General features: G+C 40.6%; 1 protein-coding gene across 1 annotated transcript; it reads left to right on the top strand.

Moving 5' to 3' along the window:
- Nucleotides 1–105: 105 nt before the first annotated feature.
- On the top strand, nucleotides 106–17086 carry commd8 (COMM domain containing 8). Its single transcript, XM_086050270.1, has 5 exons — nucleotides 106–288; nucleotides 5386–5541; nucleotides 5656–5808; nucleotides 14186–14341; nucleotides 15142–17086. The coding sequence occupies exons 1-5, from the start codon at nucleotides 244–246 to the stop codon at nucleotides 15163–15165; spliced, it is 534 nt and encodes a 177-aa protein (XP_085906396.1). The 5' UTR covers nucleotides 106–243; the 3' UTR covers nucleotides 15166–17086.
- The last annotated feature ends 200 nt before the right edge of the window (nucleotides 17087–17286 follow it).

The raw sequence follows: 17286 nt of genomic DNA, 5'->3' as shown, positions 1-17286 counted from the left end.
TCGTATTATCTTTTATAGTTTTAGTTGGGGTTAAAAATATATATTTTCACGCCAATGATGTTTGTCGCGCGTACTCAAGAATTACAACGCGTTAACAATAAATGTGTGGTGAGGTGAAACAAACAAATTAGTCGTTGATTATGTTGATTGTCATTTTTACACAACGCATTTCAATGCCTCATGACGTAGTCACGTGATTCTTCGCCCTGTGTCAGCTGACGAGAAAGCGGAACTGGGAGAAATATGGTGGTACTACTAAACAGCTTACCCCTTACGGAGTGTCTTAAAGTAAGTGCAAATAAATGTCATATTTTTTGCGGACAGCAAAACGTTTAAAGACAGTTCTTGAGCAACGTGTTCTGGGCAACCAATGCACGTGAATGCATTTTAAATTGAATAGAACGTTGATCAACTCAATGCTAACTGAAAACTGTGTTTCTTTGTTTGGTGCGCAAAAGGGCATATGATTCTGACGTCATCTGTCAATTAATAAAAACGATGCCTTTGGGGGAAGATGTACAGACGTATGTTTCTTATAAAACTGGTCACACTGTAAAGATTGAGGGTAAAAATAGTATCACTTGTTTTGTTTACAAAGATACAGAAATTTGCAATATTGTTGAAAAGTTAGTGAATTGTAAAATGGAATATTCTGTCCATTTAAAAAAAAAGAGTGCGTTAGGGGGGATGTGGATGCGTTCAAATTAAAATAATGGCGATAAGTGACTGGATAATTCAATAAATCCAAATAAAACCCCCACAGCTCATTCTACATAACGGTCAGATGGCATAAAAGACAGATCAAATGTTATTTTCCGCAGTTGATTTCTTCTTGTAACTGGTACTTTTCGAGGTAGAAATTACATATAGTCAGTTAGCAACATTTTAAAAATGGTTACATTCCAAATTATTTTATTTAGCCTAGAAAGTTATGACATAAGCTTTCCAGTGACACCAACATCATTTTGATAGGTTAAAAACTGACAGTTATTAATGGTTGAACTAATATCTGTCAACTGTGGGTTTATTAAGCCCTTCGAGACTCTTTTGTGATTGAAGTGTATTTTCTTTGAGGAGTGGGTCCCAGCGTTCCGCCAGAGTGGCTGCTGAGGGAGGCTGGATTGGTGATGGAAATTAATTTGTCTGACTTTTTGGTTCGATAAAGATTTTTATTTTGGTCACATGCTGATGTCAAAGAACACGGTGGTCGACTGGTTAGCACGTCCGCCTCACAGTTCAGAGGTCGTGGGTTCGATCCTGGCTCCGGCCTCCCTGTGTGGAGTTTGCATGTTCTCCCCGTGCCTGCGTGAGTTTTCTCCGGGCACTCCGGTTTCCTCCCACATTCCAAAAACATGCATGGTAAGTTGATTGGACTGTCAAAATTGCCCCTTGGTGTGATTGTGAGTGCGGATGTTTGTCTCTGTGTGCCCTGCGATTGGCTGGCAACCAGTTCAGGGTGTCCCCCGCCTACTGCCCAAAGACAGCTGGGATAGGCTCCAGCACGCCCCGCGACCCTTGTGAGGATAAGCGGTACAGATAATGGATGGATGGATGGATGATGATAGAATATTTATAAGATAAGACTTCACACAGGGCGTCACGGTGGTCGACTGGTTAGCACGTCCGCCTCACAGTTCAGAGGTCGTGGGTTCGATCCCGGCTCCGGCCTCCCTGTGTGGAGTTTGCATGTTCTCCCCGTGCCTGCGTGGGTTTTCTCCGGGCACTCCGGTTTCCTCCCACATTCCAAAAACATGCATGGTAAGTTGATTGGATACTCTAAATTGCCCCTAGGTGTGATTGTGAGTGCGGATGTTTGTCTCTGTGTGCCCTGCGATTGGCTGGCAACCAGTTCAGGGTGTCCCCCGCCTACTGCCCAAAGACAGCTGGGATAGGCTCCAGCACGCCCCGCGACCCTTGTGAGGAGAAGCGGTACAGATAATGGATGGATGGATGGGCTGATGTCAAAGAAGTCTCCTCAAACGAGTCTCCCTGTCTTCTTAGGGAGCTACATGAATAGTCAAATTTATTTATTACATTTGCATTGCCTACACATACCTTAAAGGGACACTTGGGTGGGTTTAACATTACCATTTACATAATAGATTTTCATGCAAAAATGACAATAGTACCACCTCAAAAGACTGTAATGATTTAAGGTATTTTATTGTGATTAGGTTTACGACAAATTTCCCCGCCCCCAAAAGGGGCGTGGCTTATGTTATGTTATCGGTCTCAGCGGTCTACGTCACGCGAGGAAGGCATGCTTGGTATTATTGTTCGCTTTGTCAGTTCTGTTGTCTAAAACGGTGACCGATAGCCACCAAAATGCAAATGCACATTACTTCTCTTGTGCACTTCAAACTGTGAAAGTATAAAAGTGTTCTGCACAATAGTTTAGATTTATTGACATAAAACGTGATCTCATCATGATGACCTCCACAAAATCAAAAATACTGTGGTGATTGCTCCTCCACTTTCACAAGTTGAAGCAGACAAGAGCATGAATGCGCACATGAACATAGCTTCAGGCCGTTAAAACAAAAGGCGTTAGCACAACAACATTAGCTCCTTACTGTCCGCCCAGTGTGTGGAGGTGAAGATGAGCCTCTGTCTTCATGTCGCCTCGCAAGCAGTCGCGTGCGGTGTCCATGCTTACTTGCTTGCAGCCGCGACCTGCCTGAGTGAAGCGGTGTGAGAGTGACGAAAGCCCTCATCGAATAGCGAACAAAAAGTTTCGGCGACTGCACAGACGAGTGTGGCCGCATTGGAACATTTCGGCTGTTACTTTCCAAAGTGGACGGCACGTTCTAAGTCGAAAAACTGTGTCCATTCCTCATCCAAATAAATGTGCGCGTCTACTCATTCCCACTTCAGTCTCTGTAAATATCCTGACTGGTGTTTAATGCCTCGCCCGTTCTAACCGTGATCAGCAAAGAAGCAGTGTTTTTTGTTTTTTTGTTTTTTTAAGCAAAGAAGCAGCTCGTCCCAGTCAAAATCTATGTAGCTCTGCTGACTTCCACATTTCCTCATTCTCATATAAATCAGCCACGGAAAAGTTAATCCTTTTGATATGTTGAAGTGGGCATTAGTAGAGATGTCCACATAAATTTTGGTGCCAATTGATCGCCGTTTTTGGACGTCATAAGCAATACAAGTACAATGATTTCCAATGCAGGGTTTGGAATTGGTTCCTTGCGTGACTCCGGCTGAACATGGATAGAACGCTCAACAAGGGGCGTTATTCATGGAGTTACTTATTTACTAATTTCTCCAAAATGAATGGATAAAAGAGAAAATGGCAACTCCTTTCATTTTCCTGATCAAAAAATATATAAAATGAACTTGTTAGTGAAAACGTGGCCATCCCGGCCCCACCTCCCCTTTATTTAATCTTTGTTCTACTTCTAAAGCAGTGGTAGGCAATTCCAGCCCTCCTGCATGTTTTATATGTCACCCTGGTGCAAGCCACCTGATTCAAATGATCAGGATCATTATCCAGCTTCTGCAGACCTTGCTGATTATATGATTATTTGAATCAGGTGTGTTGCAGCAGGGACAGATGGAAAACAGGCAGGATATTTCCCACCTCTGTGCCAAAGCCTGCAGGGTCACTCACCCGTGTGTCTTTTAGACACAGATGGTCAAGTCTTCCTCTCCTGACCTGAGAATGATCTGATTACATCCAGAGGGGAGACCATAAAGGTTTTACTGTACTCATTGGAATGTCTGCTACCTTGCAAGCCTGAGTCTTCACTTTGAAGATTCAACACCTCGCAGACCTGACAGAGCCTTCTGATACTATAATTTAATCAGTCCTCACCCTCTTCATGATTAAGTAAATAGAGCTAATTCAATATCAAAATGATCCTATATTATCATGTACCTCATAATTGAGGGCTATGTAAACAGGGGTGCAAATAAACATTCTGGTGTGGTTCTCAGATGAACACCAGAGGTTGTTGTGCTCATTTTGTAACCGATGGTGCTAATTTTTTCATCCTGACCCTCCCACCTCATGGATGAACATAAAGATTTACAGCTTATCTCGCCAAAGTAGGGCTCGCGGCCACATCAGACCTGTCCACAGTTTCTGTAGCCTCTAGGAATTCAAACTTAAACGTCAGCTATGCGGTGCTGCTTTCTTTTGATGTGCACGACCAATCATGGCTCAGCTTCAGAAAATAGGTCAGCCATGATTGGTTGTGAGCACTTGTGATGTCATTTTAGGTTCACAGAAGTGACAAAATGGCCGCCCCCAGAGATGGCTAAAAATCGGTGCATTACCTCTTATTCCACAAACGCGATATTTATCAGAATGCCTTGTTATGACTAGTGGGCTTGCATAGAACATATTCTTGAAAAAATATGTTTGGATTGACTTCCGCTTTAAGTTTTAATATAATTTTAAACAGAAAAATTGACAAAACAACAACCCGTGCCGTCATGCTCGCTGAAGCAGATGCATATGTCGATGACGTCACCCGTAGTGTCCCAATTCTGCATTTTTGTGCACTTGTAACCTGCGCCCTTGAACCCTTCGTGCACTTCGACTAAGTGTGCACTTCAGCGAAGACCGAAGGGTTTAAGTGTTGGTATTGGGATTGGGCTCACGTCTCCATTCACACATAATACCATTTCATTTTAAGAGTTGTACAGAGTCGACTGGTCATTTATTTGAACGAAGTTACGTCGCTCGACGCGAGTATGGTGCACGGCCGCCGGGGCCGCATGCATGCTCTGTTGGGTTAGCTGCTTTCTTTGTTGGTTTAAATGCTTCTTCTTCGTTGGTTTAAGTGGCTTCTTTGTTGGTTTAACATCTTCGTGTTTGTAAGCGAATGCGCGCTGCCTACATCACGCACCATGCCGCGATCGTTTGTTTTCCAATTTTGTTTCAATTGAACGTTTTATCGAAGGCATTTTCTATTGATATCGATCATGTGTCAATCGCGATACATATTGATATTGAATTATCGGTCCAGCCCTAGGTTTAAACAGTTTTAAACAGTTTTTCAGGCATATCGCCCAGCCCTACTAAAAGCACATTGTTTAAAACTGAGTTTATTTCATCTTTATATTCACCAGTTTATTTCACTCTTTCATAGTTACGTTGACCTCTTATTAAAGGTTAAGTATTATGTTAAAATAAAATAACCTAAATTCATTTTTGTCTGGGTCATTATTTTCAATAGTTTAAAAAAAGAAAAAAAAATCAATAAACAGTATTGTTGACCAAGATGAAACACTTATATCACGATGTACTTTTCAGTCATATCGCCTAGCCCAGCCCCACTTCAAAGATTGACAATTGATGAACCGGACAAGCCTGAGCTGCTGTTTCACACTTTTAACCACGACACTGAGCCTCACAGTCCTGTGTGTCTGCAGCTTTGCCACAGGGTAGTGGATGGACTCTGTGGCAGAGAACCTCCTCACAGACGAGACTACAATGCCACCTGGAGCCCGGAGGAGTGGCTGGAGCTTATCAACTCGTTGACAGCAGTCTTCCGGCTGTCGGTAGGGAACAACAGCTCTGATGAGGAGGTGAGAGGCCGTTAAGGGACAGTGTAATTACCTGCTGTACACAGCAACTGTGGGGGTGAACAGCAACTGTATTTTGAAGTCAGATTTCCAGTGTTTCCTGTTGGTTATGTTCAGGTGCTGAGTCGCCTGTCCGAGTTGACTAGCAGCCACTCAGAGGCTGTGCTCAATGTGCTAAAATCCAGACGAGAAGAGATTTGCCATGCTTTGCTGGCCAGAACCCACTCAATCTCCTCTGCTATATTACAGGACTTCGACTGGCATCTTAAGGTGAATTTTTGCTTTGCTTCGCTCAACATGTCTTTGAGTCCTGTAGATTTGACACTTATAAAGGTTGTTAACTTTAACAAGAAATACAGTCAAATACTGTCTGTTCCACAACATTGGTTGACTTCCAATTTGTACTAAATTTTAAATATATAATTTTTAAATATTTATATAATAATCAGTGGAAATGAAGATATGTTCGGAATCAAAGCTGTCACACCTACCAATTAATCTGTAATATGAGATTAGGAACAAAACACCTTTAACCCGTTGCCATCCCAACCACCCACGGGTGGTTTTGCGGGTCGTGCACGCGGGACATTCACTACATACTAGGGCTGGGCCGATAATTCGATATCGATATGTATCGCGATTGACACGTGATCGATACCAATAGAAAATGCCTTCGATAAAACGTTCAATAGAAAAAAGAAAAACAAACCCGATCGCAGCATGATGCGTTATGTTGGCAACGCGCTTCCGCCTCCAAACATGAAGAAGCGTTTAAACCAAAGAAGAAGCAGCTTTTCAATCAACGAGGAAGAAGCATTGATTGATTGCTTACTTGATCCAATAAACAAATTTTTCCCATGTCAGAGTTCAACAACAGCCAATGAACATATTCCATGCGTAAATAGTACCACCCCTGCATGGATGATTCGTCAGTTATATTTGCAGTCACAACCATACTTGCTAAACTGGTGATTGTCGCATTCAACGGCCAATGAAATTCTTAAAAAAAAAAACCATGGAAACTGTTTTCAGCAAAAACACCGGGCGAACACACACTTTCAAAGCCCAGCGACATCAGGGCTGTGCGTCAGAGTGCACGTCATATCGCGTCACCTTCTTTGATTTTTCTGCGGGTTTTTGAAATCTGGATGTAGGATATGATAGCGCCAAGTCTTACTTTTCATTAGAACTCATGATTGTTGAAGCATTCCACAATAGCAGCCTTTTCCCCCACGTATGTGAACATGGTTGCAACATGATTGCAATGGGATTCAAATGGCACACTTTTGGTTCGCCTGGGCATCCCCTTAGTAAAACTTGTGTAAAATGCTCATTTTCTGTCATATTATTGTCAAATTTGAAATAGAATTGGAGGAGCCTTTGAGCTTTAATCCTGTTGTGTTATTTTAGTCCACCACCTAATACAAAATTTTCCAGGCAGATTTTTGGAAAAGAAAAAAAATAGGCGGACATAAAATCCGCCTTCTCTTATGTATTCAAACTTCCGTAATTCAGTGCCAATCGCACTTAAAAAGATTCTGACAGTTGAGGAGAAAAAATCAAAAGTGTTATCTTCAACAGGAGACCAAAACTATGATGATACTCCAAATGGTTCAAGTACAGCTTCAGTTTTACTTTGGGTGCACCTTTTTAGGCGTTCAGGTAAAAATACTAGGGGAGTTAACACTTTTTTTTTTTTTAACTTCTGCAATGTCGTGCAAGTTTTGACACAAATTCTTCAACATGATTCCTGCTTAATTTATGCAACCTGTGACAGGTGGCTCACTATACACAAAAATGTTTAACGGTAATGTGGCACTTAAGCATAGGCCAATTAGATTTTGACGGCATGATAACTGTGAGCAAAAATATTAACGGTATTAACTTTACAGCTCTAAAATGTTGTTGAAATAGTTGGTTAAATGTAAAAATAAAATCCATTGAACACAATCTATTTTACTTTTTATACAAAGTCTAGAATATTTGGTACATTAAGAAATGTGTTCAAGGCTCAAAATACCTATTTTTCTTAGATGAGCATTTTAGCTCATCAGTGACTTCATTTGAGGAGCTACTTTGTAATTTTGAGGAGCAATTTTTTTTCCCGGGGAACTGAAGCAAGAGCTTCATTAATTAAAAAAAATGACAATATACGCAGGTTTATTTATTTATATCTCATTACGGTTCCAGTAATGCGACTGATGGTGCGCACACTGTTGTTCTACTAGCGTTTGAGGCATACATAGACACACTTACACTCACACTCACTACTGACGAGATGCTGCAGGTGACAAGCTGACTGCTCCATTCAGCAAATCCAAACACGGGCATAGTTTACGAGCTCCTTAATTGAATCTTTTATGCGTTTCAGAGGTCAGGTGACTCCAAAAGTTTGTGTTTTGTTCAATGACATGTTTTCCATTATTTACAGTATGAGTGGACAATTTGGGTCCTTTTTTATACAGATTGTATTGAGACGAATTATGGTTAGGTTGAAATGACCTGTGTGCTAAAATAATAGAAACAGACTAGGGCAGATTTTATTCGTGTCACAAATCTCTATTCAATTACATGTTCTATTTTGATATATAGGTGTTTTTTCTTTCTTTCTTTTGTTTTTTTGTAACATACGTACATCATATAATGTGCTATGATTTTAGGATTTGGACAGGTGTGATACAGATTTGGCTGCCATGTGCATGTCTTAATGTTGCTCACCGTGGTCCATAGAATGCTCAGGGAGTTTTGTGAATGCTCAGATGCCTGGAAAATTAGAGGGAACCAGGGGCGGAGCCAGAACGTGGCTAATGGGTGGGCCTGGAAAAATCAGGGTGGGCCTGAATATTTCTCTTACTGAGCACAATCCTCCTGTCCCGACACATCGTATATTCAAATAAAATGACAAACTGAATAACATGAAGTTCAGATCTTTCTTAGACAAGCACAATTATGCCATTCTTAATATTCAATAAAATAAAAAAAATAAAAACACACGCACAAGGAAACACAAATTCAAAAATAATTCAACCTCCTCGGGCTTAGTGGCCACATACGTGGACAGCACTTTCTAGCTCTTGTGTCCACAAGCGTGTGCACTGTGGAACTGTGGGTGTTTTGGACACATATGTGGGCACTTACACTGCCATCTTGTGGTCTCAGAAGAGTATTACATACTACAGTCAAAATGCAGTATACAAAATACAGTACAATACAATACAAAAAACTAAAAGATGATGCTTAGTTTTTCTTCTAATTAGGTTCCAATAAACCCAAATAGCAAAAGGAAATAAAAAATGCATGTAAAAAAAACAGATTTGGCCTTAGGGGATTAATAATAATTTACTAAAAATTTAAAAGTATATATTTCATGAATCTCACTGGGTGGGCAATGTGTCAATCTGGGTGGGCCTGTGCACACCCAGGCCCCCCTCTTGAAAAGGGAACAAAGTACAGCCTGTTTGCCAAGTCTGGACCCTAAGAAGACTTCTATAGGCAAGATCTGTCTAACAATGTCAGTTAAATGTAACAATCATAATATACGTTCATGATTTCAAAAAGATACAGGTACAACACTGAATATTATTTCTTACTGGTCTGGTTAATAATTTACACTGGGAAAAAATCTGGTCTTTTCCATATAAATATCTTCTGACAAATAAAATAAGGGAATTCTCTTTTAAAATTATACACAGGTACTATCCCACCAAGCATTATCTTCTTAAGTTCAAGAAAAACATTTGTGTTGATTGTTTATTTTGTACAATGTCTCCTGAAACCTTAATTCACCTGTTCTGGCAATGTCCATATACCATCAAGTTTTGGAAAGATCTAGATTCATCATTGATAATATTGACTCTGATTTTGGGAAAAATGTGCTGTTTGCTTTCTTCAATAATGATGGTAAAACAGCTAAACAAATATTTATTATAAATTTGATGATTATTCTAGCAAAATTCCATATCCACAAATCAAAATTTAGTCACTCAAAACCCTTATTCATAATTTTCGAGGCAGAACCAAACAGTATATAAATTCTATTCTTCATTCTAAAAATATGAAAGCCATTAAGACTGTTGCTTTATGTTATTCATTTAGAATTTTTGTTTAAAATCCCCCTGGCTCCTCTTTTTCCTTTTTTTTTCTGAGTATTACGTATGTATTAATAACTGTGTTTGGTTTGTTAATGTTAATAAAGTTATTTAAAAAAACTGACAAAAAAATTAGCACAGTGGCTAAAGCTCTCTCATCTCCCTCCCTCCTCTGTTTGGGGTGTGTGTGACTGTTCCCCCTTACCTCTCTGCTCAGCCGGGAAGGAGGGGAAAAAAAGTGTTAGGCATCTTGTCATTAACTTCAAAGAGGTGGCTCGTTTAGTTAGAGACAAGGTAGCCAATCATATTGCAGTAGGAAGTGCCCTGCTTAGAAGTCACTTAAAAAAAAAAGAAAAAAGCTGTGACGCACAGTTTTAGCAGAAACCTTGACTTTTTAAAACCATGGTAACCCATCAAACCGAGATTCAGCCCACTGAGTGTCACTGCATGGAAACAGAATATCCTTTCGATACGAAAGGGTCAATCAAAACTATGATATTAAGATATCGGGAATTTTGTGCCACTATAAAAACCTGGACGTGACTCTAAATTTGGGAAAGGTAACTTGAATACTATATATGCTTGTCATGGTAACAAACTGATTAATAATGATCTTAAACATGGTGATCTAGTTAGGGGTGGGAATCTATGGCTACACGATTCAATCCGATTCAGAGGCCCATGACTCGATTGATTTCCGATTCAGAGGCCTACTATTCGATTCCGATGCGTCACTACAATGGCTCACATTTTATAGTTAATCTAAAACACTTGTATGTTTTTAAAAAAAAAATGCAGAACTCAAGGAAGAGCAAGGATTTATATTTCACATTTTGACTTGTGCCATCACAAATTTTAAAAAGTGCCAATGGTAGCATTTGTTGTCACAAATGTCTGTAACTTCTCCTATAACAAAAAATGTATAAAAGCATATTTAAACTTAATCTGATCTAGCGTATTTTAATACTTGAAAGTGCAATGCATCATCTGATTGACATTATTGTGTAACTTCGCAATGAACGCTGCTTTTATTTAACCTAATGTAGCACATGATGTAGTATATTTTCTTTTAAATGATATTGCGATTTGCCCTGCAATTGGCTGGCAACCAGTTCAGGGTGTAGATTGGTGACCTTTATTTCACATGTAGTTTATGTTAGGATGTGATATTTTACAGTGCAGTAGAGGGAGATGTTAAACATTGTGTGGAAAAAGGACGGTTGGCGAGTGAACCAGAGAGCAAGAATCTCCCTGGGTGGAGAAAAAAAAAAAGGACGAGACTGGAGAAAGATAACGGCGCACGGTGCTGTAGTACTGTGTATTTCCTCTGTTAAGAGCAATAAAAGTTAGAGCTCGTTCCACACCTTACTGTGAGTGGTGTAACACTAATGTTATAACATTAATTAAGACCCTGAGAAATTGTCATCAAACAGAACAGCTTTATTCAAAATATAAACCAACAGCATATTTTGTAACAATAAAAACAGACTTTTAACTGATAACCTTGCAGAAGGTGTGCATATTCTAGGTTTTTGTGTGAGAAAAGAAGTGATCTACATGCTCTGGTGTTGTTGATGGGAATTTTATATTGAGGATCAGTGTACCTGCCTGCATCGTGCTGCGAAAGTCTCGTCCTTCCACAACCGATTAAGGGCGCAAATCTGATACAATGTACTCTGTAATGGATTTTGTAACTTTTCTTGCTCTTTCAGAGTACGCATCCACCTTTCGCTGCACTCAACTCTGGGTGGTACCGTGTCATGTTTGTTGGATTGCCAAAATATTTTTATACTCGTCTCACACTTCATAAAGAAACTAAATGCCTCCAAACCGATGCTTTTAACAAGGATTGCGCCTAGGGTTGCCAACTCCCTGAAAAATAAATAAGCGACACCTCATCGGCAGGGACGGCTGACTAGGGATGGGCGTACCAAAATATCGATATTCCGATCAAGAGCACTCAATTTTAAAGTGACACTTGGATGAATTTAACATTGGCACTTATATAAAAGGTTTACATGTAAAAATGACGTCAGTACTAAAATGCTCCGCCCCAAAAACTCTGTAGTGATTGAAGGGCTTTTTTTGTGATCAGATTTACAACAAATTGCCCTGCCCATTTTTAGGTCTGGGCTTGTTATTTTTTTGGTCTCAGCGGTCTACGTCACGGGAGGGAGCCAAGTGAGGTAAATGGCGACCGATCGCCACCAAAATACAAATGCATGTTACTACTCTAGTCCACTTCAACCTGTGAAAGTATAAAAGTGTTCTGCAAAATAGTTTGGATTTATTGACTTAAAACGTGATCTCATTATGATCACCTCCACAAAATCAAAAATACCGTGGCGATCGCTTCTCCACTTACACAGGCTGAAGCGGACAAGAGCACGAATGCGAACACGAACCCCGACTGGTTATATTTCTGACATTTAGCGACGCTAAACTCGTGTCAACTCTCAGGAGGCAGACGGCGACTGGCAGCGGGCAAGCAATTAGGCAAGCATGGATCTTTATCCCCTCCCCCTTCCCTCCCCGGCTAACAGTAGGATAACGGAACAGCTAATAGCAACAACTAGCTTCAGACTGTTAAAACAAAAGGCGTTAGCACAACAATATTAGCTCCTTACTGTCCGCCCAGCGTGTGGAGGTGAACATGAGCCTGCGTCTTCTGTTCACAGGGTTGCCTCCCAAGCAGTCGCGTGCGGGTTCCGACACAGCTTACAGCTGCCACCTTCTAAAGTACAAAAAGTACCAGCGAGGCTGACTGCACAGCCGAGTGTGGCCGCATTGGAACGTGCCATTTCGGCTGTTACGTTCCATTGTACGGCATGTTGTCGGTTGAAAAACTGTGGCCGTTCCTCATCCAAATATATGTGCACGTGGTCCACTCATTCCCACTTCAGTCTCTGTAAATATCCTGACTGTTGTTAAATGCCTCGCCCGTCCTAACTGTGATCAGCAAAGGAGCAGTGTTTTTTTGTTTTGTTTTGTTTTTTTAGCAAAGAAGCAGTGTGCACTCGTCCCAGCCTAAATCTATTAGATCTATGTAGCTCTGCTCACTTCCACATTTCCTCATTCTCATTTAAATGAGCCGGGAGAGGTTAATGCTTTTGATATGTTGAAGTGGTCATTAGTAAGGATGTCCACATAAATTTTGGTGCCAATTGATCACCGTTTTTGGTAGTTATAAGCAATGAGAGTACAATGATTTCCAATGGAGAGTTTGTAATCGGTTCCTCCAGTGACTCCGACCGAACAAGGACAGAACGGTAGGGGGCGCGGCGTTATTCATGGGGTCTCTTATTTCCTAATTCCTCCCTACTCTTTTCATTTTCCTGATCAAAAAATATATAAAATGAATTTGTTCATGGCGGCACGGTGGTCGACTGGTTAGCACGTCCGCCTCACAGTTCAGAGGTCGTGGGTTCGATCCCGGCTCCTGCCTCCCTGTGTGGAGTTTGCATGTTCTCCCCGTGCCTGCGTGGGTTTTCTCCGGGCACTCCGGTTTCCTCCCACATTCCAAAAACATGCATGGTAAGTTGATTGGATACTCTAAATTGCCCCTAGGTGTGATTGTGAGTGCGGATGTTTGTCTCTGTGTGCCCTGCGATTGGCTGGCAACCAGTTCAGGGTGTCCCCCGCCTACTGCCCAAAGACAGCTGGGATAGGCTCCAGCACGCCCCGCGACCCTTGTGAGGAGAAGCGGTACAGATAATGGATGGATGGATGGATGAATTTGTTCATGAAAACATGGCCATCCTGGCCCAACCAGCACTTTAAAGTGTAGTATATCGACTGCCTGTATAGTAAAACCGCCTGTTCAGTAAAAAGTATGCATATCTGTTTGAACTTGGTATAAATGTAAGGCTGTGTGTGCATTATTTATCTATTATTCATCAATTTATTACTTTTATGTATTGATTATGTATATAATCTATTTAACGTACTTGCCAATCAATTGTACTTGTTTTTTCCACCCCAAAGTTATTGTTATGTTAAGTTATGTTGTTTGTCCATACAATGCTGACATTCATTGCACATTCCCATATTAACTTTGATCGGAGGGTGGAAAAACAAATAATTCTTTACATACCATATATATCTCTGGCGTTGCGTGGTGGACAACAAATTTGTCATGCTGCTTTGTTGACTTCCGCTATCTACTTTGGCAAGCGACATTACCTCGATCAATAAGATAAGAGGATTCTGTATCCTGATATGCACAAATGTGCTGTCAGCTCATTGGTCACAGAGCAGGGGCGGGCCTAGGACCGTTACCGTAAGATTTCATTTAAAGGGAACTGTTGTTCTTTAATTCCATCAACATTTTACAGATTATTTTTTACTCTGACGATATTACGGGACAAAGTGCGTCCCTTTACAACTCAATACGGGACGCGGACTTACGTTCCTAAATATGGGACAATTCCTTTTTATTGTTTATTATTATTATGTATTGTTTATTGTTTGTAAAGTGCTTTGTTACAGCTCCCGCTGTTATGAAATGTGCTATATAAATACAATTGTATTGTATTGTTTTGTATCTCCCCTGCCACCAGCTGGCACTGTCCAGTGACAAGATTTCAGCTCTTCAGACTCCGCTGTTAAGTCTTAGTCTGGATATAAAAAAGAACGGAGCCGTCAACTCTTTTTCCATGGAGATGAACAGAGAGGAGCTGAATACACTCATCACTTCACTAGAGGCTGCTAATAAGGTAAACAAACACTCCACACGCCTCCTTCACTAGTTGTGACACCAGTCCTTCGACTGGTTTGGACACTTTAGCTCCTGCTATTCAATGAGACAATGTGCCCAATTATTTTTTTCAATTCATTCATTCTTCAGTTCAGCTCACGTTTTAAATTTTGAATTACCTCTTAAGACTTAGACACATTACAAAATCCACAACATAAGTGGCAGGACTTTACCAGGTTTGGTCCTGCAACAGAATTCCATCCTATTAGGGGCCAGCATTTTGATGTTCAAAACAGATTAATCCTAATAGTTGGCCGGTTTTATTATTTGCATCTTTTATACACCTTGTATAAATTTGCTGTACTTTTTGGGGTGAGCCTGATGGTGAACGTGATCCCATAGCTAGTAAATATATGCATTTTCTAAACTGCTTGAGGGTCGATGAGAAGACCATCCCAGCAAACTTAAGGTGTGTTGGGGGTACACACTGGACTGATCATCAGTCAGTTATAAAGGTGCTACTATCGAGAAAACTGTTCCTATTCACACCTACAGGCAATTTAGGGTTTTTGATAACTGCATAACCTATGCCAATGTTTGGGCAATTTAAATGATGGAGGTTTTTTGCTGGATTTTTCCCCCATGTTTAAAAAAAATACATACTGGGTAAAAAAAAACAAAAAAGTCCCTCCAATTTTTCCCTTGGCATAGTGTTGTTGTTTTTTTTTTTTTTATCAACTACTGTGTTATCTTCACAGGTGATTAGCGGGCAGCAAACGTGATCAGATGAGAACTCAACTTTTTTTTTTTTTTGTATAGGTACTGCTGCAGTTGAAATCATGAAACAGTTGTTGAACACTGATCCTCTTCACACCTCCAAAGAAGTGGCAGTCGAGTAAAGAGAGATGATGTGGCGTACCATCATGGGGGAACCTTTTCAATAAGCGACTTGCACAACACATCTGCGCAGGCATGACTCAATCAAGTTTTAAAAAAATTGGCTACCAAACACACGGCCGGCCACTGAAATTTTGTATGCTAGTTCAAAAGTGTATACCTGACTGTACACCTTAAAGCTTGCAGGCATTTTTAAAAGGCTTTTAGCCTTAAATTACAAAACGACAGGTGCACTTTGTGCCTTGTTTAACTGCTCTAATGGAATTTGTAGGATTGAATATTGGTGAATGGTGCCGCACGCACATAGGCCGACTGGTTAGCACATCTACCTCACAGTGCAGAGGTGCAGGGTTTGATTCCGGGCTCTGGCCTTCCTGTGTGGAGTTTGCATGTTCTTCCCATGCCTGCGTGGGTTTTCTCCGAGCATTCCAGTTTCCTCCCACTTTCTAAAAACATGCATCGTGGGTCAATTCGGCACTCAAGATTGTCCCTACTTATGATTGTGAAAGGTTGTTTGTCTATGTGTGCCCTGCGATTGGCTGGCAACCAGTTGAGGGTGTACCACGCCTGCTGTCTGAAGACAGTTGAGATAGACTCCAGCACGACCGCTACCCTCGTGAGGATGAGCGAATTGGATAATGGATGGATGGATGGATTCATGTTGGCGTAAAAAACACCATTGGAAAGGTCCGACAAGTTCACCCAAAAACAGAAAGAGGAAACTCGGTTTTAAAACTCGGTTCATTATTCACAATTAACAGACAGAAAAAGAAAATCCAGATGGATGGAAAAGATGGACTAAAATTGTAAATTTCTTCAATCCATTTATTTTTCTCAATATCTTGAAACTGAGGGAACAGACAGACTAAGCAAGGTAGCTAGCGGACAGCAAAACTAATGGAAAGACGGAACATGGGATGATCCCGACAGAAATAGTTTTCTCGTCACCGTCACTTTTTAAATCGTGACACATCTCCACATTCGCTGTTACGCGGCCACTTTACTCAGATTATGTGGCCAAAACAACACTTTTATACTGACTATTTGTGTTTTGCTATCAGTGTTGGGATTAACGCATTACAAAATTTGCAATTTACAGAAACATTATGTTTCCCAGCAACTAAGCAATACAACATATTAGATGAAACTACAGTGCGCTATAAAGATATTTCATTGCAGTATGTACTGTCGGCATGAAATATTGTCAGCATCACGCTTCAGAGGTCCTTTGGGTCATACGGGATGCACCGCAGCCGCTCATTTAGAATCTGTTTCCAGTCCCTTGACACCTCACTGAAGAAAGGTCCTACCCGTCTCTTCATCACGTTCCAGTATTACTTCTTGGTTTTGCGTCTCCACCTCCTCTCTCTGAACTGGAGTTTTGTTGGCCCCAGTACGGTGCACACATCCAGCCAAATGTCATGAAGCACTTCACTAAGCTTACCTGTCGTGTCCCAGCAGAGGCGGGTGAGTGTACGGAGTATGAAATGACGCAGGCTGTGTGTTTAAAATAGATTAAATAAAAATCTACTTTACAGTGATAGAAATGGTCCAAATCACAGCTGTCTTCATTGCTTTGAATGCTGTTTGTTAGCCAAAAAAAGTGTACCTTACCAATAATGCACCGCACATCTCGAGATCTGCAAGTCGATTATTATTAGAACGAGTTCTGCACTTCGTCGATCCTCCTTTACATCTTATTTTTGTACAGTGTCTCAGGAAGCTGGCTCCCATTCCAACTGACATGGTCTCATTTCATTGTTTGGGTAAAGCTGTGTATTATGAGCATGTTGACGCAAGTATTTTATTACAATTTGTTTGTAATCTTCATCCCTTTAAAAAAAAAAAATAAAATCTTTGAAGAATTCCATTTAGTTTTGTCATTATTTTGGCTTTTTTTTTTTTTCACAAACTTGCCCATGCATACTGGTCCACCAGAAACTGTGTATGAAGAGCATGATTAGCAGGCTATTGAGTCATAAATCAAAAAAATATTTTCAGATTTTTTTTTTTTTTTTGTCCAAGGAGATTCCGATAATTTGCTCCATTTAAATACTTTCTTATTGA

Source organism: Filicampus tigris, chromosome 13 (genome assembly GCF_054856515.1).
Source record: "Filicampus tigris isolate MCC_2025a chromosome 13, RoL_Ftig_1.0, whole genome shotgun sequence".
NCBI lineage: Eukaryota > Metazoa > Chordata > Actinopteri > Syngnathiformes > Syngnathidae > Filicampus > Filicampus tigris.
The sequence above is the reverse complement of the archived record's forward strand: the minus strand, read 5'-3'. Positions and strand labels throughout refer to the sequence as shown.

What these genes read in the sequence shown, in the direction of transcription:
- commd8 (XM_086050270.1), top strand. Translation starts at nt 244, where the DNA reads ATGGTGGTACTACTAAACAGCTTACCCCTTACGGAGTGTCTTAAA. An exon ending in CCCTTACGGAGTGTCTTAAA is followed by an intron (nt 289 to 5,385) that starts GTAAGTGCAAAT and finishes GTGTGTCTGCAG; the next exon opens with CTTTGCCACAGGGTAGTGGA. An exon ending in ACAACAGCTCTGATGAGGAG is followed by an intron (nt 5,542 to 5,655) that starts GTGAGAGGCCGT and finishes GGTTATGTTCAG; the next exon opens with GTGCTGAGTCGCCTGTCCGA.